This window comes from Sceloporus undulatus, chromosome 7 (genome assembly GCF_019175285.1).
Source record: "Sceloporus undulatus isolate JIND9_A2432 ecotype Alabama chromosome 7, SceUnd_v1.1, whole genome shotgun sequence".
Classification (NCBI taxonomy): domain Eukaryota; kingdom Metazoa; phylum Chordata; class Lepidosauria; order Squamata; family Phrynosomatidae; genus Sceloporus; species Sceloporus undulatus.
In genome coordinates this window covers 20,831,192-20,854,238 of record NC_056528.1, presented here as the reverse complement: position 1 = coordinate 20,854,238, position 23,047 = coordinate 20,831,192, and the positions used below count along the sequence as shown (strand labels likewise).

Here is a 23,047-nt window from a genome sequence, read left to right as displayed (position 1 = left end):
TTGTTTTTCTCTTACATAACATCTCTGCTTGTTAAAAAGAAAGAGAGAGAAAACAGGATAGAAATAACTGGATAATTGGTTGCATCCATCAGATGTTTTTTCCCCTGCAAACTTTTTAAGGGATCAGATTTTCAAAAGGGAAACCTGCCACGCCACTTCTGTCTGGATTGAGTCCAAAGAGATGTCAAAGTCCACCCAAGGGGCCCCTGAGAAAATTCAATTTGCATGAATGTCTGTGTCCTCTCAGCAGTTTATCACATGGTGCTGCTGGACAGGATCACGGGTGCAGAAGAGTGGAGGATTAACTCCTTAGACAAGACACTAAAGAACGGCTCAGTGACACCCGGTCTCTTTCACATTCATCATTTGGCCTTCAATGGCAACTGTAACTCAGGAACAGATCCATCAGGTAAGGAAAGGGGATGAACTAATCAATAATAATAAGTTGTAAAATTCCAGCAGCTCTTCCCCACCAGGCAAAGATCTATGTTTGCAAACTCAAGTCCTATACAGTAAATTCCCCTCCCAGCCTCAGCAATTGCAGTGATTTTCTTGTTGGTTTTTAGCTCTACAGTACTTGTTGATGCATGAACATTTTCCTGAAAGCATCTTAAACAACTGTCCCTCTTGGCTGCAACCTTTCTTATTTTCCCACCTTCTTTCTTCTTGTCGGTTGCGTCTATGTCCAAAATCACCTTTCCTCCCATCGAGAGATAATCTTCTTGGTTTCTATAAATGGCAGGGGATTGTCTAGAAGGAAAAGATTGCTTAAACAAGAAGGTTGCAAGTTTATATGGAGACGGATGGGAATTTTAATAGTCACAGAGCATTCTCTGCCTCTCTGTTCTGGTTATTTCTGATGCAAATTTGATAAGTATATTACAGACTTTCTTTTTTCCTGCTGCCTTCTTCTCTGCCCAACATTGTAATATTTTCCAGGGAGTCATACCTTATGACAGTGATGGCAAACCTATGGCATGCATGCCAGAGGTGGCACTCAGAGCCCTCTCTGTGGGCACACATGCTGTTGCCCTAGCACAGAGTTTGCCAAAGTTTCTTACTAGAAAGCCAGAGGGACGTGGCACTTTGCAATAAATAAGTGGGGTCGGGTTGCAGTTTGGGCACTTGGTCTGTAAAAGGTTCACCATCACTGCCTTATGATATATCTGAAGTATCTTGACGCCTAGGGAGATTTGCTATTAGACCCACAATGAGCACATTTCTTCCCATTTGCAGTTCCACACAGATGGCTTCCTTGTCCTGGAGAAGTTTTTCAGCCCCGAAGCGTGTGACGCGATGAGGGCCCAGATCCAGAAGATCGTCGCTGAGATGGATGTGCCGCCTTACTGCCGAATACAGTTCTCAACCAAGGAAGAGGAACAGTTACAGGCTCAGGTACAAAGAGAGACTAAGGGCCAAAATAAAGCTGCTTCAGGTCACTTTGGAGGTATGATGTTTAAATGGCACACACATCTTAAGAGATCAGAATCTGCACCAAAGCTGTGCTCTAGTATGCAACCCTCCTTCACCGCACTGCTGATGCTGCTTAAAAGTGTGCAGTTAGACAGAGGATAAGGAGGAAGGGAAGGCTGAGTGGGCATAAAAAGATTTTGTAAGGAGAAGGTTCTTTGTCAGAGGCATTGTTAGCTGCAGCACACCTGTATACTGTGTCTGAAAAACACATGCAAGAATACATTAGTAGATCTGGTTACAGTAAAGCTATAATCAGCATTCTGTAACAGTTATTTTTAAAGACATGGTCCTGTTAGTCTGGAAAATCTGCATATAGAAGGATCTTGCAGCATTTTTGAGACTATCTGAAAGAGAGACATTGGCAGCATGAGCTTTTGTAGAGCTGAGTTTACTTCCTCTCATCTGCATTTGGTGTTACCACTAGATTTTAATTTTTTTTAATTAGAATTAAAATCTTCCTCAAATTACAAGTTTATATAGCTAAACAAACAAGATGGTTGAAAGCAACTACTAAATAAGGAATAAACTACAACTTGATACTAGCCATTACCTGCCCAATTAATATGTGGTTATTAAAGCTTTTATTTCTCATATATCCCATGGATATTGCATCCCTTGGCTTTGAATATTGGTTTTGGAGTTTCTAACAGTGTCTCCGTCAAGTGTTTGAGTATCTTTCCAAAGAGCTTGATGGTATTCTGGTGGTCGTCTCAAGTAGGTTTCTGGGTTTACAAAATTGATAAATGGATACCATTTCTCAATAAAGGAGCCTTGCTTTGCATCTCCTGTTGTTTTTCTTCTATTGCCCAGTAGTTTCTCAAACAACCAAGTGTCCCATATACATTTCCACCACTTCTCTAACATTACATTACCTATTTTCCAAGATGAAGTTATTTCAAGTCAAGCCGCCAGTAAGAAAAATGTTATTAAATATTTGTGTTTCTCTTCAGATCATATAAACCTTTTCCCTGTTACCGTTAGATTTTAAAAATTTACTATAAAGGCTGATGGTGTGCGTTTTCTATTTTATATCGGGGTGGACAAAATGCAAGCCTCCAGATCTTGTTGGACTCTCTTGTAACTCCTACCACAGTTGGCTCATCCCATATTAAGGGGACATTGGGACCTGAAGTTCAGTAATATCTAGGGAACTGCAGTTGTCCATACTATGTCACATGAAAGCATGTTCACTGCAGACTTGGGTTTTGTTTTCCCTGTTCTCTTGTAACCTGGATAAGTTTTTTAGCTTTGTTATAAAGACCACTGTTTCAGTTAAATGTCTCAGCCTTCCCTCTTTCATAGTTAACCCATCGTAGGCATTCAAATCAGTAGTATTTCCTATGCCATTGGAAACTCAGGTTTGATACTACAGACTGAGTAACTCTAAGACTCCTCAGCCCCGTAAGATGGCTGGGAATGATGGGATTTGTTATCCAGTATATGTAGAGGTATTTTGATGATTTGGGAGCCTACTGTACAACCTGGGATTTGCACCAAGTGCATGTCAAGAATGATATGACTCTCCAGTCGGGCATCTTCTGCGGTTGCTTAAAGTAAGAATCTTTCTCTGCCATGGGTCTGCATTTAGGGGAGAAAACCCTTTTTAAAAAATATGAGATTTGTTTTAATGATAAAATAATGCTTCTCTATCTTTCCCTTTTTCCCCCATGCTGCCCTATTACTGGGAAAAGATGCAGGTACAGTCTTTGCCACTCAGCTAGGATTGGCCCCTAGACACAGGCCAAAATAAAGCTGCTTAGGGTCACTTTGGAGGTATGCTGTTTAAATGATGCATGCATATGAAGAGTCCGGAAGCTGCGCCAAAGCTGCGCTCTAGTCCTTAGGACTGGATCATCATGGCTTCCAGACTCATAGTACACATGTATCATTTAAACAGCATACCTCCAAAGTGACCTGAAGCAGCTTTATTTTGGCCTGTCTGTATGGGGCCATTGTAACCTTTCATTGCAGAACAATTGAGAATAATTGCTTTCCTTCTTGTTTATCTTCTCAGCCTTTAATATACAGGCAGTGTAGGCTAGTGGTGAGTGTATTTTTTTAAAAAAAGCCTGTGGGAGACATGGATTTAAAACTCTTAATTCATCTCAAAGCTTGTTAGGAGACTGTTGGCCAGTTAGGATCTTCTATCTCACAGGGCTGTTGTGAAGAGAACAGAGGCAGAAGATAACCTTTGTAGTCTTTGAAATAAACTTGGCCTTTGAAAAGATACCTTAAATATATAGCATGTACTGTAAGTTGTTGGGTTGTTGTTGTTGTTGTTGTTGTTGTTGTTGTGTGCTTTCATATCTGACTTATGGCTTTTCTGACTTATGGTAACCCTTAGGCAACATCCTCTCACAGGGTTTTCTGGGACTGAGATGGTGTGACTCGCACAAGGTCAGATCCAGTGGTTTTCATGGTCCAGCGGGGAATTGAATCCTGGTCTCCAGAGTCATAGTCCAATGCCCAAACTCATTATACCAGCGAGTATATATGCTAAAGTTATTTATAAATTAAACATTAAGGCAATTGTAGTTGGAATGGACTACAGTTGCCATCATCATTGACAATCAGATGTACAGTACTGGGTAGGGCTTATGGGAGTTGTACTCCAAGGAAACACATGGACGATTGTTTATCCTTCCTCCAAACTCCTTCATGGTTCAGAGAATAGTCTGATGCAGGTTCTAATTCCCAAATTCTTCTGCTGGGATCAAGCTGCCAGTAGTCCTACAATTGCCATGAAATGTTGTCAGAAATAACACCGATGTCCTTTATGATGTTAACATTTTTATTTTCATGTTGCTCTCCAATAGGGCAGTGCTGAATATTTCCTCACCAGTGGAGATAAAATCAGATTCTTTTTTGAAAAAGGTGTTTTCGATGGAAAAGGTAATAATTTACCTCTATACCTAGAAATCAGATGCACTGGTTTGAAAAAGAGCTTAGTAACCATAGATTTTGTTTGACAGCTGTAGCATTTTGAAAGGCACCCTGTCTTTGAATCTTAATCTCATCCAGCCACACAATACACCTGTTTAAATTGAGGATTATGATTTAAACTATGGTTTAAATCATGTTGGTTTAAAGCTGGGTTTAAATTGTGTTGGTTTGGACCAGGTTGGTCTAAAGCAGGGTTTAAATCTGCTTGATTTAAACTATGCTTTAAATCGTGTTGGTCTATACCAGGTTGGTCTATGGTTTAGATCATGTTGGTTAGTTTAAACTGTGGTTCAAACCAAGTTGGTTATGAAAAAGACCCCCTAGGATACCTTGCAACTCTATGAGTCTGTGAACTACAAGGATGAAGTGGTAAAGTGATATACTTAAAGGTTTTATATGAACATTTACATAGTTACTCACAGATCATTCTGCTTAGAACTGCAGCCAAACTCCCCAGCTCAGTCCTACTTGGCCTGAAATGAATTTCTCTGCACAGACTGTGAAAAATATCCCCAAGACAATATTCAGTGTGCATTTGCTTTCCAGTTCCTCTCTGATGACACATTCATAGAAGGATGGTATTTCACCAGGGGTGAACATCATATAGGACAGGTACTTCTATTCCCCATACATCCCCCCGATAAATCAAACTCTGTTCAACATAACCTACTCCAAGTCAGTCTGCTTAGAATTGCAACCAAAATCCCCAGATCAGTCTACTTGGCCGAAAACGAAATTCTCTGCACAGACTGTACAAAATGTCCCCATAAGCAAGAATAACAAAAAGACGACTATAATTCATTTCCTTCAACTTTATTGATCTAGGATGATGAGGTCCATTCTTCTGCCTGAGAAGTCCCATCTTTTAACTCCTCCTGAGCCACAAGCCAAAGGGATGCAGCTCAGGAGGAAGGCAGTGCAGAGAAGGCAAAAAAACCTGTCTTGACCCGGGGCCAATTTGGGCTCAACAGGGGAAAATTCCTTCTCGGCTCCAATTCAGGCAACCAGCTCATAAAGCCTGCACTGCCAGGTTAAAGGATGGGCAGGCTGGTTCTTCAGACAATCCAGAGAAGAGTCCAGTAGAAAGAGAGCTCGCTGAGTCCTTCCTTTCTTCCTTCCTTCCTTCCTTCCTTCCTTCCTTCCTTCCTTCTGGTCTTCCAAGCCAGTCCAGGCCCCTCTTCAGTAGGCAGAGAGGTGCCTTAGCCTTTCAGAGGAGCACAGACAGAAAAGGGAGGGATCCCATGCAGTCTGGAGGCGGCCAAGTGCAATGCCAGCCATCCAGGATCATACTCACCTCAAAGCAACGTCCCTCCTAGCTTAATTCAGCCCAATGGGGCTCACCTAAAAATATGCATGGGATCCAACTAAAGGCTGGAAGTACATCATTTTGGACTACAACTGCCGGAATCACCCAGCCCATCAGCATGGAGGATCCTGGGCGATGTAGTCCAAAAAGGTACTTAACCAAGCAGGGGCACACTTACCTAGGAGTCTGCTCTCTGAAGGCAAGGCACCAGGAGTACTTACCTGGGAGCCTGGGTCTACACAAGCCCAACAGCGTTTGCCTCAAACAAGGAATGTTTGAAGCGAATAGAAGAGTGAGCAAGTCTCTTGGTTTCTTCCATATTTGGCTATTCACAAGATTGGTCAGATTTTGTTTAAAAGCCAATTGAAGCCAGATTCTCCTTCATCTCAAAATGGAGATGGATACATTTCTAAGCTTCTTTTTTCCTCCAGAAGTGAATTTTCAAATTTATGAGGAAACCCTGATTGAGGCTGTCCTGAGCCTCATTTCTTGTCTATCTGCTATCCCAGCAGGGAATGAATGTGGGCTCAGAACCTGGGGGCTTTTACATGAGTGGCTGTATTGTGACCTCACGTGACATATCACATTGTGATGCTGCTGTGTGTGATGAATGAATATTTATGTGAGTGAGTGAGAGAGAGATGTGGGTAGTTTGCTTCCATTTGTTATAAGATTTTTAAAGCCCATATGCCAATACACAGTAATGAATCCTTTTGAGTAATTTTGGCTGCGATTCTACATTGAGGTTTAACTGTATGAATCTCAGAAACTAGGACCTTTTAAAATAAACTGCTGTACTGTGATCTTTTGTACTCTTTGTACTTTTTATCTTAAGTGTTTTGTATATTTTAAGCTTTTTATCATGGCCTTTGGCTAATACAATAAATAATAGTTATGATGGTAGTTATGATGTATGGGTAAGACAGTTGTTGGACCATCAGTGTGATGGCTCACAGGAACTGATATATCACCATTAATGAAAGAGAATTTCATATCCAAGCCTCTACCAGAAGAATGTCCATCATGTTCTTTTCCCAGATGTTGCTACTTATTCCTCACCCTTGATTATGCTCTCTGGGGATGATGGGAGAGGCAGTCCTACAATAATCTGTAGGGCTGTATGATTTCCACCCTTTTTTTTACACAAATGTTCCAAGTAATCTTCTCTGCGTGATTCGTTTTAAATTTTATTTTGTTGTTGTTTTCTTAGGGGATTTTCTTGTTCCAAAAGAAAGATCTATTAACAAAATTGGCCATGGTAAGTTTAAATTATTCATGGTGTCTTAGAATGAAGGTTTCCAAGGAGTGACATCAACTGTAACTACCTGTTGCAAAGGAGTTGCTGGTTTGAGCTGTCCTTCTATAAATGGCAGTGTGCTTTACTCTCAGATGGCATCACATGAATTGCTATTTGTAATCCGAAACATGCTTACCTGAAATCATACATTCATGTTCTACATTCATCACCAAATACATTCAGGATTATTTGCTGCTGCTTTGCATCTTCAAGTTGTTTCTGAGTTATGGAGATCCTAGGGCAAAGCTATTATAGGGTTTTCTTGGCAAGATTTGTTCAGAGAGGGTTTGCCATTACCTCCTTTTTACATGGAGAGAGTCTGAATCTGGTCTCCAGATTTGTAGTCCAGATTCCACCTAAACATTAGGACAAATGTCTTGATGGTAAGAGCTGTTTGACAGAGGAACATACTCCCTCAGAAAGTGGTGGAGTCTCCTTCTTTGGAGGTTTTTAAGCAGAGATGGGATGGCCATCTGTCAGGATTGCTTTGATTGTGTCTTCCAACAGAATGGGGTTGGATTTGATGGCCCTTGGGTTCTTGATTCTATGATTCTGTAAGGCTATTTCTGTAACTAAGCTTGGCTGTTAGCCTGAAAGAGGTTTTGCCCCTTGCACTGAGATCATGCTTCTTCTTTTGTAGCCTTACATGCCTATGATCCTGTCTTCAAGGAAGTCACTCATGCCAAACAAGTGCAGGTGCGTAAGCAAGCCTGTTTGGAAGGAATAGAAATATGTGATGGTTCTCCCAAAAACTCTTTGCAACTTGTAAGGTCACCCGATGGATCTGATGGCTCCGTAGGGACTTGAACTTGGTACACATGTAACAGTGACACTACAGTCACAATTTTCTACCAGCAGCCATCAGCTCCCCATTTTGCAAGGCAAGTCCATATATTTTGCTCTCTGTCCCAGATAGATCACACTACTTCCATTTCTGAATTCTTGACTATACAATTTGCAATTTGCTAGTTTTGGCATATGGCATAAATTCTTTCCCTGAGACAGCAGGACATCCTATTTAGGACATTACCTCTAAGAGTCAAGAGTGGATGTATTTTGATTAAAGTGGACAACTATAGTGGGTTAGAGGGCAATGTTTTAATTGTCACAAAAATAGCCAGGGAGGCCTCCTGTGGTCCCTTGGCCACCCTACCATGGTGTTGCTTCATTAATCTGTTAATGTTTGGAAGGACCAAGTCTTCAGGAGATAGACCAAGCCAAAAAAACAGATCCCTTGCAATGCTGGGTGTTTTCGTAGTGGATTCTTGCATGTCAGAGGATTGAACTAGATGGCTCTTGGGGGTCCCTTCTAACTCGATAATTCTTTGATTTTCTATTTGACAGACATTGGCAAGACAAATTGGTCTGGAGAACCCAGTGGTGGTACAGAGCATGTACATTTTCAAGGTACTATAACACTTTGCTTGCTTAAAAAGTATTAATTGGATTAGCTTTCTAGGTTTTTACTTGCAATTAAATGCCGGTTTCCTTTCCCTTTGACAGCAACCTGGCATTGGTGGTGAAGGTGAGATTTGAATTAAAACCAATATTCATGTTGCTTTTTGGTACATTTGGTATCTCTGCATGCTTTGGCAGAGAAGGATTAAATACATTTTTTGTTCATAGCATTTGTCATGTACAACTACCAATAATTTCTTTTAAATTCTGTTGATAAGATTGAACCTCTTATCCTTTGCAAGCTAATAGGTTGATAGGCTCCATGCCAGTGACTACTGGATGATGAACTCTTGTACTGTTCACACTGGAATTAAAACCTGTATGGTCAGCAATATCCCACAGCAATATCACTGTCAGTGATAACATTACAGTCAAGGAGAGGGCAACATTACACAAGCGATGCTGTGAAAGAACATGAATCTGTCTTTGCTTTTTCTGTTGCAGTGGTTTTCAAAGTGCCAGCCTGCAGGGAAATCTCATATCCACTTTGCTTGGCTGAAAATCTCTGCATCAGTATGAGAGACTGGCATGGGCAGTCTGAAACCTCACAGAAATATTACCAGTGGGTGTTGATGAACCTCCCCCAAATTGGTGTCCTTCTGAATGCATTGGACTACCACCAATTCAGCTGTGCACTTATGCTTTTCTTGCAGTGTTTGGCAAATGGAGGGTTTCCAAAGAATTGCAGAATCAGTATCTCGGACCAAGATTTGTCCATGATTTGCAAATCACAGTCTGGGCAACCCAAGATTTGATGTGAAAATTCAAACAGCAAACCATGGTTTGGAAGAACAGTCCATGTACTTGACTAACATTCTTACTGAAGATGGGGAATGAAGGAAACAGCCCAGATCTCTGTCAGAGAGCAATAGTATCACAACAAAGTACAAATCCCAGGATTCCATAGGATGGAGCCATGACAGTTGAAGTGGTGTGAAACTGCATTATTTTTGCAGTGCAGCTGTAGCCTCAGTTTGATACAGACCTGATTAATCTTCTGTCATCCCATTTTGTGAGCTGTGTTTGAAATGTCCCAGTTTCTCTCTCCTCCTTCCACTTTTGCCCTTAGTCTTCATCTCGCACAAATTGCTGCACACTGAATCCAAAGTGCAAAAGTAGTTTACACTCAGCTCAGCTGGGGGAGAGGAGAGGAATAGAAATTAAACCTTGCCCTTTCCAGTGGTCTCAAGCAAAAGTAACCTGCTGCAGCCCTCCTATATTGGATGTCCTTCAGTATGAATTACTTTTGCCACACACTGATGTTGCTGGTCTACATGTGACGCAGTTTTAATTTCTTGGAAATGCTAGAAGGAATGGAAAAGTACCATCTAGTGTACAACCCTCAGCATGATCTGTTCTTATCTGATTTTGGAAGCTTAGCAAGGTTGGCCCTAGTTACTATGTGGATTGGAAAAGCAGGAATTTCCAGATAGAGCTATCCTGTTTGAAATCCCAAAAAGCTACTTCTGCCAGTAGATTATACTGTTGCAACACTGGGGGAAATGATTTTCCATCTATTATACCATGAACAACATGTGAGGAAGTAAACCAAGCCTATGAAAGCTAATGCTACAACTTTTTTTTACACATTCTACAAGATCCCTTTGCATACTAATGTTAATGATAGCTAACCGAATTACTATTAGGCATTACATCCATATAAACTCTCTCTCTCTCTCTCTCTCTCTCTCTCTATGTATGTGTGTGTTATCTGTTGATTTCAGTGACGCCACATCAGGATGCCACCTTTCTCCACACACAACCTCTGGGCAGAGTTGTAGGTCTCTGGATCGCCCTGGAAAATGCCACGCAAGAGAACGGCTGCCTATGGTTTATCCCTGGTTCTCACAGAAGTAAGACCGTTTGATATGTCTTTGGTCTTCTCCAGTTGTGTCAACTTTGAAGAAAAGTAAGATGATGGGTGCTTTGGATAGAGGAGGTTATTAACTGTGAGAGATGGGCTTTTGTCATTGGTTTGCTCCAAGGCCAGAGATGAGCAGGAAATAGGAGACTTTCAAAACCTTCTTTAATGTACAACAAGAACAGAAGAGGTTAGGCATACTGTACTAGTGGTGGGATTCATGTGGCCCTTCAAATAATGATAAATTGCGACTTCTGGAATCCCTTACCAATGGCACTGCTGGCTGCAGCTGCTGATACTTCCAGTTTAACAGCTGGAGAGCTGCATGATTTCCATCCCTGTGTGCTGAACAAGGTTTCCCAAGAAAGCCAAAGCATTTAGAAAGGAGAAAGAGTCGCTATTACAATCTGAGCCTCCCTCTTAAAGAGACATATCCTGCGCACTACATGTCCTGCCATCCTGTTAGGAACATTTGCACACCTAAGTATACTTTATGCATGTGGTTATCCTTTTGTGTGTGTATGTGGATGCTGTGTGCATTGGTATTCCTTTTGTTCCCCCTGCAAAGCATAAAGTTTTGGATACTCTGGGGGTAGCCTGGAGTATTCTGGCAAATGAGCCCATGGTGAGCAAACAAGATTGCAGATGCATTTGGCTACATCCCCATAGCCAGATGCAAAATTATGACATCAGTGCTAAGATCTGCCGGCATTCTCTGGGAGTCTCAGTGCTGTTGTAATTATATTTTGCAGCCGGGTACATAAACATAGAGCCAGTGTGGTATAGTGGTTTCAGCATAGGACTAGACTCTGGAGACCAAGGTTTCATTCCCTGGAATTCCCTGGCCATAGAAACCTGCTGGGTGACCTGGGTGAGTCACACACACTTAGCCCTAGAAAACCCCATGGTGAGTTCACTTTAGGCTTGCCACAAGTGGGAAATGACTTGAAGGCACACAACGGCAGCAACAAACAGAACATAGATGCTTCTGTGATCCTACCTGCTCACCACAAAGCATGGAACAATGCAATGTGCAATGTGGCTCCAGAGGATGTGATATATGGCGCAGCCTAGAGTAGGTCCTGGTGCCAAGCCATACAGGATTGCAGTCAGGGAATGTGTCTGTTTTTAAATTACAACAAGCACTAATTTTGTTATGCCAAATCACTTACAAGAACATGTCCAGTGTCCGTATTTGCGACTGAGTCAGCAGAGGCCGGGAAATGGACTGTAAAAGCCATTGCACAGGCAAGACATCAAATATTAACAGAATCAATGAGAGAAGATCCTTGCTGAGGAAAAAGTAAACAGAACAAATTTAATTTTAACCACTTGGCTTTATAACTCTGAAATCACAAATGCAGGATATATGCAATGCAGGGGCTGGGCTATTTTGCACCCTATTCAAGGGTATATCTTTGCACACACATTTCCCCGCAAAAAAGAATCCTTATAGAAGAAAAATTAAATCAGATGTTGTTTTTTAGCGCGACTATGTGAATAATCTCACACATTCAGGGTTTGTTGTTCACATTACGGAACCACATCAGTTCACATCTCTGCAAGTTCCGTTGCTCACATGTGCCAGCACTCGAATAAAGATGGAATTGACGATACAGATGTATTCGAAACACGTTCAAGGCATGCAAAATTTTATCCTGATTTATCCCGGGTCTATTCGCATCAGTTGTTCACAATGCTAACTATGCAAATCTTTTTAAAAACTCGGGGGAAAACAGCATTGAACTTTAAATTGACCACTTACATTGAACAGAACCCAAGGAGCCCCACATTATAATTCAAAGCTGTGAGATGAATTGTTTTATTGTGCTTTATTGTTGTAATATGTCTTGTACATAGTTGTTTACTTTTAATAACTTAAAAAAAAAACAACTCAGGGGAAAAACCCAAGATTGATTATCCTGGGTTAAGTGGTTTTTTTGGCAACTGCCTCCAAACCTTAATGGATGCATTCGAACAACAAAGATTCAACCCAGATTATTTTCATTGTCTGAATAATCTCTCAAAGGTTCAAATGCTGCATCTAATTATGGCTTAGTTAATGGCTAATAAGAGCTTAAAGCTAAAATATGCTGGGTACTACTTTTATCTGAGAGAGACCATTGCACAGATCCAGGCATTTTTGTATGTTCTTACAAGCCCAAGACAAGCCTTGACAGTTTCTTTGGCCACATGTATCCTGTTTACCAATGTATCATCCACACAGCCAGAAATGTCTGTGGCATTTCCACCCCTTTTCCTCATATGCTATTTTTTCTGGCTTTCAGGTGGGATCGCACGGCGAATGGTCCGAACGCCACCAGGCACGATACCATGCACCACATTTATTGGAACTGAGCCGACGTACAATGATAACCAGTTTGTTCCTGTGCCTGTTGGGAAAGGTAAAGTTACAACAAGAAAAAAGATTAAGACAAAGGTTTAACAAGTACTGTAGAAATAATGTAGTTTGACACTGCTTTAACTGCCATGGCTTTATGCTATGGAATCCTGGGATTTGTAGTGGTACCAGAGCTCTCTGACAAAGCCCAGAATTCCATAGTACTGAGCCATGACAGTTAAAGTGGTATCAAACTGCAAGCATGCTCAGATGCCTTGGCCAAACACATCAAAAGGCTACAAAGGCTACAAAAGATATTGAGTCTTAAGTCTGCTGTTCCTAGCAAAAGCTTTAGAAGGCTCCTCTGATGTGCAGCAAGGACAGGCGGCTAAGTAGACCTCAACATCCACCACAAGCCCATTACCAACATGTTTGCTTTTCCCCTCTGAGAAATGTGCCCCATGCTACGTGGGTGAGTCTTGCGTGCCACACCTAGGAAAAGCTTTATAAGTATCTTCTGATGTGCAGAAGGGACAGGCTGCTGAGTAACTCTCAACCCCTGGCCTCAAACCCAGATCATGGGGCACATTTGTTGTAGGGGAACAGCAAATGTGTTAGGCAATGGGCTTGAGGCAGGGGTCTATAGGTAGCAGGGGCTTCCTGGACAGCAATAATACCACTTCTGTCATGTGACTAATAGGCAAAAAGCAGTAAGTTGGAAGCGTTGTTCAAAGGAGGAAAACTATTTCCCATTCTGTTGTAACATATCTGGATGAAGTTTGGCCAGCAAGCTCGTCACTAAAAATATACAAGTTGCGGTTCCAGTCGATTCAGTGCACCGCTTATTGCAGAGTCGACTTCAGGCTGAACCACTGAAGCAACTTGAGTCCGAGTAAATTGACTTTAGTTTACATCGCTGGCAGTTGCCTGTCACAGTGAGCAGGAAAATAGCTGGATGCATCCATGCATATCGCCCTCAGACAACAAAGAGATGGGTGTTTTTGGGATAGGCCTCTACTTACTAGGTGAGTTTTGGGAGGATAGCATTGGGAGATTTGGCTACATGATATACATATATCCCCTAGAACATGAGCTCAGCCTGCATAGTTTACTTAAAAGAAGAAGAGTCTTATGCCACCTTATTTTATTGGATACCAGCTGTAATGGAATCCAGTGCATTTTGTCAGTTGCATCACTTAATTGTTTTGGCTACAGTTGACCAACATACTTCCCTAACTCTCTGGTTTTGTTTTCTTCTGCATAGGTGGCCTTGTACTTATCCATGGAGAGGTTGTCCACAAAAGCGAACCAAATGTCTCGGAAAGGTCCCGCCATGTCTACACCTTCCATTTGATGGAAGCCAAGGACACCACCTGGAGCCCAGAGAACTGGTAGGGAGAATTGGAGAGAGTTTGCAACACAGAAGCCATCTCAAAAGCATATTCACCAAGGACTGCTCTTTCCTTTTAACTTATATATCGGGTTTAAAAACTATTTTTCCAAACATGTTACTTAGTACTGTATAGAAAGCAAGTGGAGTGGCAAGAGGATAGGAAGCAAGGTAATTGGTGTCACTGGGGAGTGCTTTTCGCCATAGGCAGAACAAGTGGTTGCTGCTGACTATGTGGCCCTAAACCCCACTTCTGTTACCCTTTTTAAAAAATCATTGTTTTTTCGCAATGTTTGGACCCCAAACTGGTTCTGAAGTCAAGAAAAGAGACCCTAAATATGGCACTTCAACTCCACTACCTTCTCAGGACACAGTTATGTTTTGGGCCCAAAATAGTGACATGAATCCATAGTGATCTGAGCATTGGACTATGACTCTGGACACTAGGATTCAAATGTCGGCTCAGCCATGTAAACCCACTGGGTAAACTTGGGCAAGTCACACTCTCAGCCTCAGAGGATGGCAGGGCAAACCCTTCTGAACAAACCTTGCCAAGAAAACCCCATAAGTTGGAAATGACTTGAAGGCATACAACAACACCTGGCTTCTGACATTGATGGCTGAAGCCCTCTCGTGGGGTAGGAGAGTGGGCTTACCAAAGGGGGAACCAATTCCATCTGGCTTGTGCCTAACCTCCTCTTTTTCAAAGTCCAAACACAGGCATACCTGAGAGTAGATGTGTTTGCGGGTATTACTTCTTTAACAGAAAATGTGGTACCAGAGGCAGAAATAACATAGAAAGAATAGAGATGGGTTGTTACACCACAAAAAGAAAAGAACCGTTGAACATGTTTCAGCAAACGTTTTATCCAAAATCAACAATACAGGTCGAGTTTCCCTTATCTGGAATTCTGAAATATTACAAAATTGTCCACAGGGGTGGCTGAGATAGTGACTGCTTTCTGATGGTACACAAACTTGGCTTCATGCCCAAAATTATTTAAAATGCTATGTATAAAATTACCTTGAGGCTATGTTTATAAGGTACATATGAAACATACATTAATTTCATCTTTAGACTTGGGTCCCATCTCCAGGATATTTGCATTACTGTATTTTGTTGTGTGTCTTCAAGTTGTTTCACCCCACATCTATTTTTCTAATACAGTAACTTCCATTCTTGGGGGGAGAAGGAAGAGCTGATGTAGTATCTGTTCTTCCCTTTTCTCACTATATTGCTGTTCAGACAGGCTCAGTAAAGGATTCTGGAGACAGCTGCTGTTTAGCTAGTCTTTTGTAAACAGGCAAATATAGCTATAGCTGGATTGACTGGAATAGGATCCTACTCTTTCCCAGTGCCCTCCAGATGCACTGGACTACTCAGAAGCCCAGTATCCTCTAGTCAGTCAGTCAATGATGGGGATACAGTCCAACACATCTGAAGTGCCTCCTGGTTAAAGAAGGCTGTGTTGGAAGGCAGTATCACGTTTCTTGTTAAATCAAGATCTATGGGATTCAAAAACAAATTTCTCAAATTAAACCATTAGATCTCATCATTCTGTTTGCCAACTGGGGCCAAGCAAATCTGTCATGTTCTAATAGATTCCTTTCTGGTTCTCTTTCATCTTCCAGGCTTCAACCTACCCCTGAGTTGCCTTTCCCATCTCTATATACACACAATTAACAGGAGCCTTTGGAAGATGAAGGACTGGCCGGCTGTCACAGACATGGAGCTCCAGCACTCTCTGTGTCCTGTTTTGGATCTAAACCTAACAATGTCTGTGCCATTTCACTGCTGAACTGAAAAGACTGGGAGCAAGGCAGGATGACAACAGCAATAGTGAGGGGTAAGGATTATCAAAACAATGGCTTGGAAGGAAGGGCTTCCCCCTAATTTAATGGCTACTCAGTCACGCACCCTGCTGTCTGACCTTGGTCTCATCACTTTTGCACAGACATTGTGCATACGAAAATGGCTGCTGGATGTGCTCTGTCTTCAACTCCTTGGAAGACGAAGAGTGGGAAAAGTCACGTAGTAAAACAAATAAATTCAGACTTTGCACTCCTAATAAAATAGAATGCTACAAGATCGCAGCCGCTAACACTACACAATAAACCTTACATGGAGCTATCCTTTCTTTTCTTGTGATTTATAGTGTTTTGAGGGTGTGCATGTGTATTACAGAAGGTGCTGAAGGCCTAACCCAGGGAATGTGACCTTCTCTCTGACCATTTTAGCTTTCATTAAAAAAAAAGAGAGAGACATGCTCCACAGTATATGAGATTTTCCATACAAGGTTTTCAAGGCCTTGAAAAGCCCTGCAATTGAATAGCAACACATCAAATACAGAAAATGGGATAGAAACCCTACTGGAAATAATTTGAATGGCTGAAAGTTCATGTTTTGGAAGGGAGCCTTCTTGTTGTGCCTTAAAGTCATTTCAGACTTATGACAACCCTAAGGCAAATCTCTCACTGGTTTTATTGTCAAGAGTTGTTCAGAGGGGGGCCTGCCTTTGTCTTCCTGAGAGTTTGTGACTTTCCCAAGGTCACTCAGGGGGTTTGCATGATTGGGCTGGGATTCAAACCCTTGTCTCCAATCATAGTTCAATTCTCAAACCACTACACCATGCTGGCTCTTTGAAAGGAACCAGTCAGATTTAAAAAGTCAGAGTGCATGCAATGTACTGTGAGTATTTCTTTGCTTTTTTCATATTGTATGATTGTTCCTTCAACAAGCAGCAGAGACCATGGGGTAAGGGCAAGAGGGCATGCGCTCCCATCCCAGTGCTCATCCTCAGTGGCATGTCCAACGTGGGTACCATGGGTAGCAGTTTCTATTTAGACTCCAAAAGACCAGTTCATGACAGGGATAGCTGTCATGATAGCTTGGAGAGAGAGATAAAATGTTTTGTTTTCACCTCACCCTCCAAGTGGGGGTACAATCATGCTGAACTTGGAAGGCACATTAAGCACCACAGACCTGGAAAATGGCCTTCGCATCCCACAAGGTCCAGCCATCTTACTACACAAAACAAACGATAAATGTCTCAAGATGTTAACATTCTAATGTTTAGTCATTAGAAAGGTTGACAAATTTTGGCCTTGTATGTTTTAAGCTCTTCTTCAGGGGTTAAAGAAAAACTGCAGAAATGTCTTAAGACTCTGATAGTTTGCTGGCTACCATACATATCAAAATTTCTCCACATTTTCTATACTGGCTAAGGATGCTGGAACACTCCCAGATGCCTCAGTCACAATGGCTGAAGGCCAGGTCTTCTGGGAGCTTTAATGCATCTGGAGACCAAAGGTTAAGGACCACTGGACCTAATTCTCTATAATCCTGATGCTTTCACTGCCATTCTATCGTGAATACACCCAATTTAGGAAGGTAGGGCAGGGCAGGCCTGTTTAATATTTGGATAGGAAGCCATTAGGGAAGGACTGGGGAAGATTTCATCTGAAGCTCTTGAGAGTCATTGCCAGTCAAAGCTAGCAATACTGGGCCAGAAGGATCCCATATAAAGCAGCTTCCTATGTTCCTGCTATTCCAGTTTTTAAAAAGTCAACCAGGCAAAAATCTGCCAAACCAATACCATATAGATTATGTTGCGGGAGTGCTTTCAGCCATGGAATGAAAAAGAACAATAGCTTACAAACATGTTTACATTCCAGTTTTAAATATTAATTTGATCCAAGAGTAATCATTTTGACATTATCTGTTTCACAAATCACAGCCATGATATCACTTTACACTATACGTTGATACAAAGCAGCTGTCCAAGCAAAGACAGGGAAGTATTCTGTTACTGTCCCCATCTATCTCTTCCTATCAAGACACCCCTAAGCCATCAGTAGAATCTGGAGGTAGAGTGGCAGAATTAAATTATCTACTTGGCTGGTGTAGGCTTCTAAAAGGGAAACCAAGCTGATGGAAGCCAGGATCCAGGAGTAGCTGGCATTGAGGTCCACAGCAGTGTCAAAAATGAGGATGATGGCCACTGCTATGAGCTGTGCAAATATGGATGTCATCGTCCCTTCAAATGTTTTCTTCGTTCCGGGCCATCTGATCTCCCCCATTGTAGTACCAAAAATAGAGGCGACAGAATCTCCAACTCCCACAGCCAGAACCCCAGAGTAGGGAGCCAAAGCTCCTGCTCCAGGCAAGGTTCCTTTTGGGGCACAAGGTCTGGGGAACAGCCACACAGGGAGGGACATCCCCAGGAGAAGGTAGATATGAGTCAAAATCAAAGGCCCACTGTCCCGTTCATCCAAAAAGAGAGACAGCAAATGACGGAGCCAGTGTCCAAAGGGTTTGATAGTAAAGTATCGGATGTATTCTAGAAGAATGAAGACCCCCAGGCACACCACAGCAGCAACATAGAGTAGCTGGCGATCATAGATGAGCCCCGGCACATATGTTGCCACCACAATAAAGTGGAAATATTTTCTGATTATGGTTGATGCCTGGTGTTTTTTAGAGCCAGAGGACCTCTTGGTGTTTTGGTAGAGAACCACGGCACATGCAGAAAAAGCCAGAAGGATCCAATAGGCCAGGAGGTAAACTCGAGTCTGTGTCTGTGACAAGAACTGGTACAACCAGAACATGGGATTCCTCTTGATCAGACGATACAGCCAAGGCATAATAACCCCTAGGCCCAGCACTGCAGTCATCATGTGGAAGAACATGGAGGAAATCCAGGTCCCAGAATCCATGAAGAAAAACAGAGCTGTGAAGAACAGTCCAAGGAGAACCACTCCAACTATCACCACGAAGAGGAAGAAGTCTACAGGGTCTCCTTTGCTCTCACTGACATTCAGAGAACGTTTAATGAGTTGATTGAGGACAAAACTTATGCCTGTGAGGACCAGTAAGGCCTCCCCAGGAGTGAAACACCGGGGCAACAGGTACAATAGGATCATGCTGAGGTACACAAAGATAAGCAAAACTTCAAGAACCTCAATCACTTCTGAGACTGTCAAGGAATGCTTCATGGTATAGATTATCAGACTGCCAGCAATGCCAGAAATAATGCAGGTGTTTGTGGGTACAGGTTTGGTTATGCCGAGGGCTATCACAGAGAGAAAAAGAGCTATAATCATGCCAGTAGATGCCACGACAATGCCAAACCTTTCAAAGAACACAATGCCGGCCATTCGGCATCTTTCTTTCATCACAATTCCCAACAACGGGACAGCCATGCAAGATGGGAAGAGGCCACTGTTTGCTCCTGTCCGGAACTGGAATACGGCATTGCCCAGGCGGAGAAGATGGTCCCACTTAAACTGGATATAAAAAGCCTGGATAGCAAGGGCGATGGTGCACCATGAAAACCGGTCCCAAACTGCATTGTGTACACACAGCACGACTGCGAATACAATGACGGATTCCACAATAACTTGTTTGTTCAGCATAGTGCCAGCTGCCTGGTTGTATCCTGTGAGCTGAAGAACCTCAGCAGCCGTTCTGGTTCCAAAGCAGGCTCCGTCTCAGTCTCTCTCTCTCAACTCCACTGTCAAAAGTTCAGCTGCATTTTAGTGCCATTTCTAGAAGAGAAAACAAAAATTAAATAATTAAACAAGCAGGTTATATCACCAGTTCCTTCTGCTGTAGGAAAAACCTGCCTTTAATAACTCTAGAAATTCCTCCCTAGTGAGGTTTGTTTTGCCCCTTTCCTTGGCATTTGGTCTTGACAAGCTGGATTTTATTGTTTGCCTTGCCATAAGTGATATACAGTCTTTCTGGTTTTATTATGTTTTTATTGCTGGCTAATTATTCTTTCATTGCCATTTCTACTGGTGTGGCCTATATCACAATCAGAAAAGCTAACCTATAAAATAACATTAGCAAGAGGAGAAATCAAAGGCAAATTTGAAGAGATTTAGAATCCTTTTATTACTTACGTTACTTGTGTGAACTGTGGATTTAACTTACTATCTGATCAAATCCCATAAAATTGTACTTTCAATGTAGAAATGCGTTGGGAGAAAGTTAAATTATAAAAAAGATTAAAGAAGGGGGGGCTATGATATAACTTTATAATCCTTTGCATTGTGTCCAATATTATGTTATAAAATGACTAGGCATTAGATTCAGGCTTCAGAAAATACTCTGCATTATGCAGAATTAAAAGTATAGTGTTTACTACCATCAGATGTAGGGATGGCCACTCACTTGCTTCTGTATTTTGACACATATAAATAACACATTTTAAGAGGCACTGGGACAAATTTCTTGAAGACTATTTACTGAATACCTTTCTTAATTAATTGAAGTACCCATCAGTACAATAAAATTCAACCATTGCATCCAAATGACAACAAAATGTAGGACAAAACTGATAAAATATATACATTGGAATAAGTTCTGCAAAAACACCTTGAACCTCTGGACATGTTTGGCACCAACAATGGTTGCATCCATACTGCAGATATAATCCAGCCTGGCACCATTTTCACTGCCATGGCTCAATGCAATTCTGGGAACTGTAGTTTTTGTGGCACCAAAGCTGTCTGACAGAGAATGCTAAATGCCTCACAAAACTATGAATCCCAGAATTCCATAGCACTGAGTCATGGCAGTTAAACTGGTGTCAAACTAGATTATTTCTGCAGGGTGGATGCAGCCAATGGCTTCATTTTGATGCCAAGTTAAAACCAATTTCCACCGAAGCTTTTAGCCTAGAGATTATGTACCGACTAGGTTGCAGTGTTCTAATACTGTGTACCCTTTTAAATTATTTAACGTTGTTTGGATGTTTATAATTTGTTTTATTTTATTTATAACCCTGAAATCATGTGATATTTTAGTAAAATGAAATCACAGAGCAGCATTACTAACGGCTTGGGACAAGAGGGATGCTGGCCTTGCAGTTCAGCAGCATCTAAGAGTCAGATGATATCATTGCAGCATTAGGTATTACATTCCAGTATCCTAGATTTAATTTCACCCATGAAAGGAAGGAAAAGTGCATGCTGGCTGCTTTCGGGCGCAGTGCTCACATAAATACTTTGCCTTGAACTTGGGCACCCTTTCCTCCCAAGGCAAGGGGAAGAAATTAGACAGTCCCAAGCGTGTATGTGTGTGTTTTAAACATATTTATTTCATTTATATAATGCCTTTCCCCCAAAATGGTACCAAAGACCGCTCACAAAAACAATTAGCTGAAAACAATGGCATTTTAAATACACAATTGAAATCAGTATAACATTCAAAACAGTATTAAATCATTAAAAAACATCCAAAAGTTAAAAATAAAGCACCTCTGCATAAGAAGCTTCCCTGAAAGTAGCTACTTACTAAAAGCCTGCTTGAACAAAAAGGTATTTGCCTGCTGGTGAAAAAAAGCAGCAAGAGGACTGGCCTAGAATCCTTTGTTGTATTTATTTACAGTGGTATTTAGTGATATATAGTACACCAATCAGTTGGTTCCCCCCCCCCCACTTTTGGTCAGTTACTGTGTTGGTTTCCTCACCAGATGTGCCTGTGATGGTGGTGGGACTGAGAGAAAGCCTTTCCCTGTGGATCTTACAATCCCTGTAGGTTCATATTGGGGTTTTATAGTGCCGTTTTATATTTACAGCAGCATGTATACGTATTGCACATATACAGGCATATCTCATTTAGCAAAACCTCTGACAAAGAACCTCCATTTTATAAAATCTGTTTGCATTCCCCAGCTCCCCCTTTCCTCCTTGTTTACTTAGCAGCATCTAGGAGGACTGTGAAGGAGGGCTAGAGAAACAGACTTCTGGTGTTGGGTTGCAGCAGTGCATCTCTGGTAAGCAATGCAATAAATAATGACTGAGCTATGGGGTTCTTTGCCACTGGATCTTACCATAGATGTGTGTGCCTGACTGCAACAGGCAAGGTAAACAGCGAATCCATTACTGAACATGTGTGAACAACAAAGCAGATAAGCTTGCCTTGTAAACTCTCACCAGCATATCAGTAAAGTCTGGCCAAAGGAAATGGAAATGATAATGACAATGGGAGCTGGTGAAAACAGAAACATCATTCTTGGATGCATTTTGGAAGAAGCTTTCAAGTAGTCTCTAGGAGATTCAGAATGTTTTTGTTTACTTATGTGGGGCTTATTTGACCTGACTGTTGAAAAACATGTTCAGCTGCTCTTCTTTGTTGTGGTGCAGGAACCTACCTCTATCCCATCCATGTTATTTCTGCCTCCAAGAGCACATCTGCTTTGTTAACTGGGGTATTCCTGTACTTGTGCTTCCTTCAGCAAACATACAGAGGGTGGACAACACAGGAGTGATTGCAAAGCAATGCTCAACCAGGTGCAATCACCAACATTACATTCCTTACCTTTAATGTTGTCTTGTTTTTCCAGAGTGGACCAAACTGGCAAAAGGGAATGATGGGCGCCAGGTTCAAATCTCTGTTGGAGGAAAGGTCTTGGGGCGGTTTGGGGGATGCGCTTGGACAGGCCATTCTCATCTTACCTCACGGGACAGTTCTGGAATAAAATGAGAGAAGAATATAGTGACCCATTCTGAGTACAGTATTATTATTATTATACTATTATTATACTTTATTCATATAGCGCTGTAGATTTACACAAAGATTAAATAGCAAATAACAATTGGATAAACAATCACACAATGGTTACACCTATATAGTACCTATACCTTGGTTGGAGTGATCCAAATAGACTACAATTCCCATAGCAGTAGTAGTAGTAGTAGTACTAGCATTAATAGTAATCCACAGAGTATCAACATCTCAATATCAGTCTATAATACAGAACCAGACTCTCTCTTTTCAGGGCACTTTGATGCTTTACAAACTACAAATCCCAGGATCCCATGGGATGGAACCAGGGCAATTAAAATGGTATCAAAATGGTATAACTTTGCTTTGTGGATATACGCTACAATTATATTCCTCTTCTAGTTCATCGGTTCAATCATTTCCTTTCCCTTGTGCTTCTACTACAGTTTCAATCTTCTCGCTTTCA

General features: G+C 41.6%; 3 protein-coding genes across 6 annotated transcripts in view; 2 read left to right on the top strand and 1 right to left on the bottom strand.

The window, feature by feature from the left end:
• LRRC8A (leucine rich repeat containing 8 VRAC subunit A) overlaps positions 1–374 on the top strand; it is a 46,259-nt gene extending 45,885 nt beyond the window's left edge. Inside the window, exon 5 of one of the 2 annotated variants that reach the window (XM_042478955.1) lies at positions 251–374. The gene's annotated coding sequence lies outside the window, so the exon portion shown is untranslated. Of the gene's footprint in view, positions 1–247 lie in introns of both variants that reach the window. The other variant, XM_042478954.1, reaches the window with a different exon arrangement.
• PHYHD1 (phytanoyl-CoA dioxygenase domain containing 1) lies at positions 271–16,205 on the top strand. 2 transcript variants are annotated; one of them, XM_042478964.1, is made up of 11 exons: positions 271–409; positions 1,237–1,395; positions 4,290–4,365; positions 6,933–6,980; positions 7,660–7,715; positions 8,364–8,426; positions 8,523–8,544; positions 10,202–10,330; positions 12,627–12,743; positions 13,944–14,070; positions 15,702–16,205. In XM_042478964.1, exons 1-11 carry the CDS (start codon positions 377–379, stop codon positions 15,751–15,753), a joined length of 882 nt encoding a protein of 293 aa, XP_042334898.1. In that variant the 5' UTR covers positions 271–376; the 3' UTR covers positions 15,754–16,205. The 2 variants fall into 2 exon arrangements, with proteins under 2 accessions (XP_042334898.1, XP_042334899.1); XM_042478965.1 differs by lacking the exons at positions 10,202–10,330; positions 12,627–12,743; positions 13,944–14,070; positions 15,702–16,205 and adding an exon at positions 8,922–10,182.
• Positions 16,206–17,732: 1,527 nt separating this feature from the next.
• The window catches only part of DOLK (dolichol kinase), a 5,471-nt gene continuing 156 nt past the window's right edge, over positions 17,733–23,047 (bottom strand). For both annotated transcript variants that reach the window (XM_042478957.1, XM_042478956.1), the window contains exons 2-3: positions 22,396–22,546; positions 17,733–19,616 (exon numbers count right to left, since the gene is read on the bottom strand). In XM_042478957.1, coding sequence (XP_042334891.1) covers positions 17,913–19,484 — 1,572 coding nt within the window. In that variant the 5' untranslated portion in view covers positions 19,485–19,616; positions 22,396–22,546 and the 3' untranslated portion in view covers positions 17,733–17,912. The remainder of the gene's footprint in view (positions 19,617–22,395; positions 22,547–23,047) is intronic.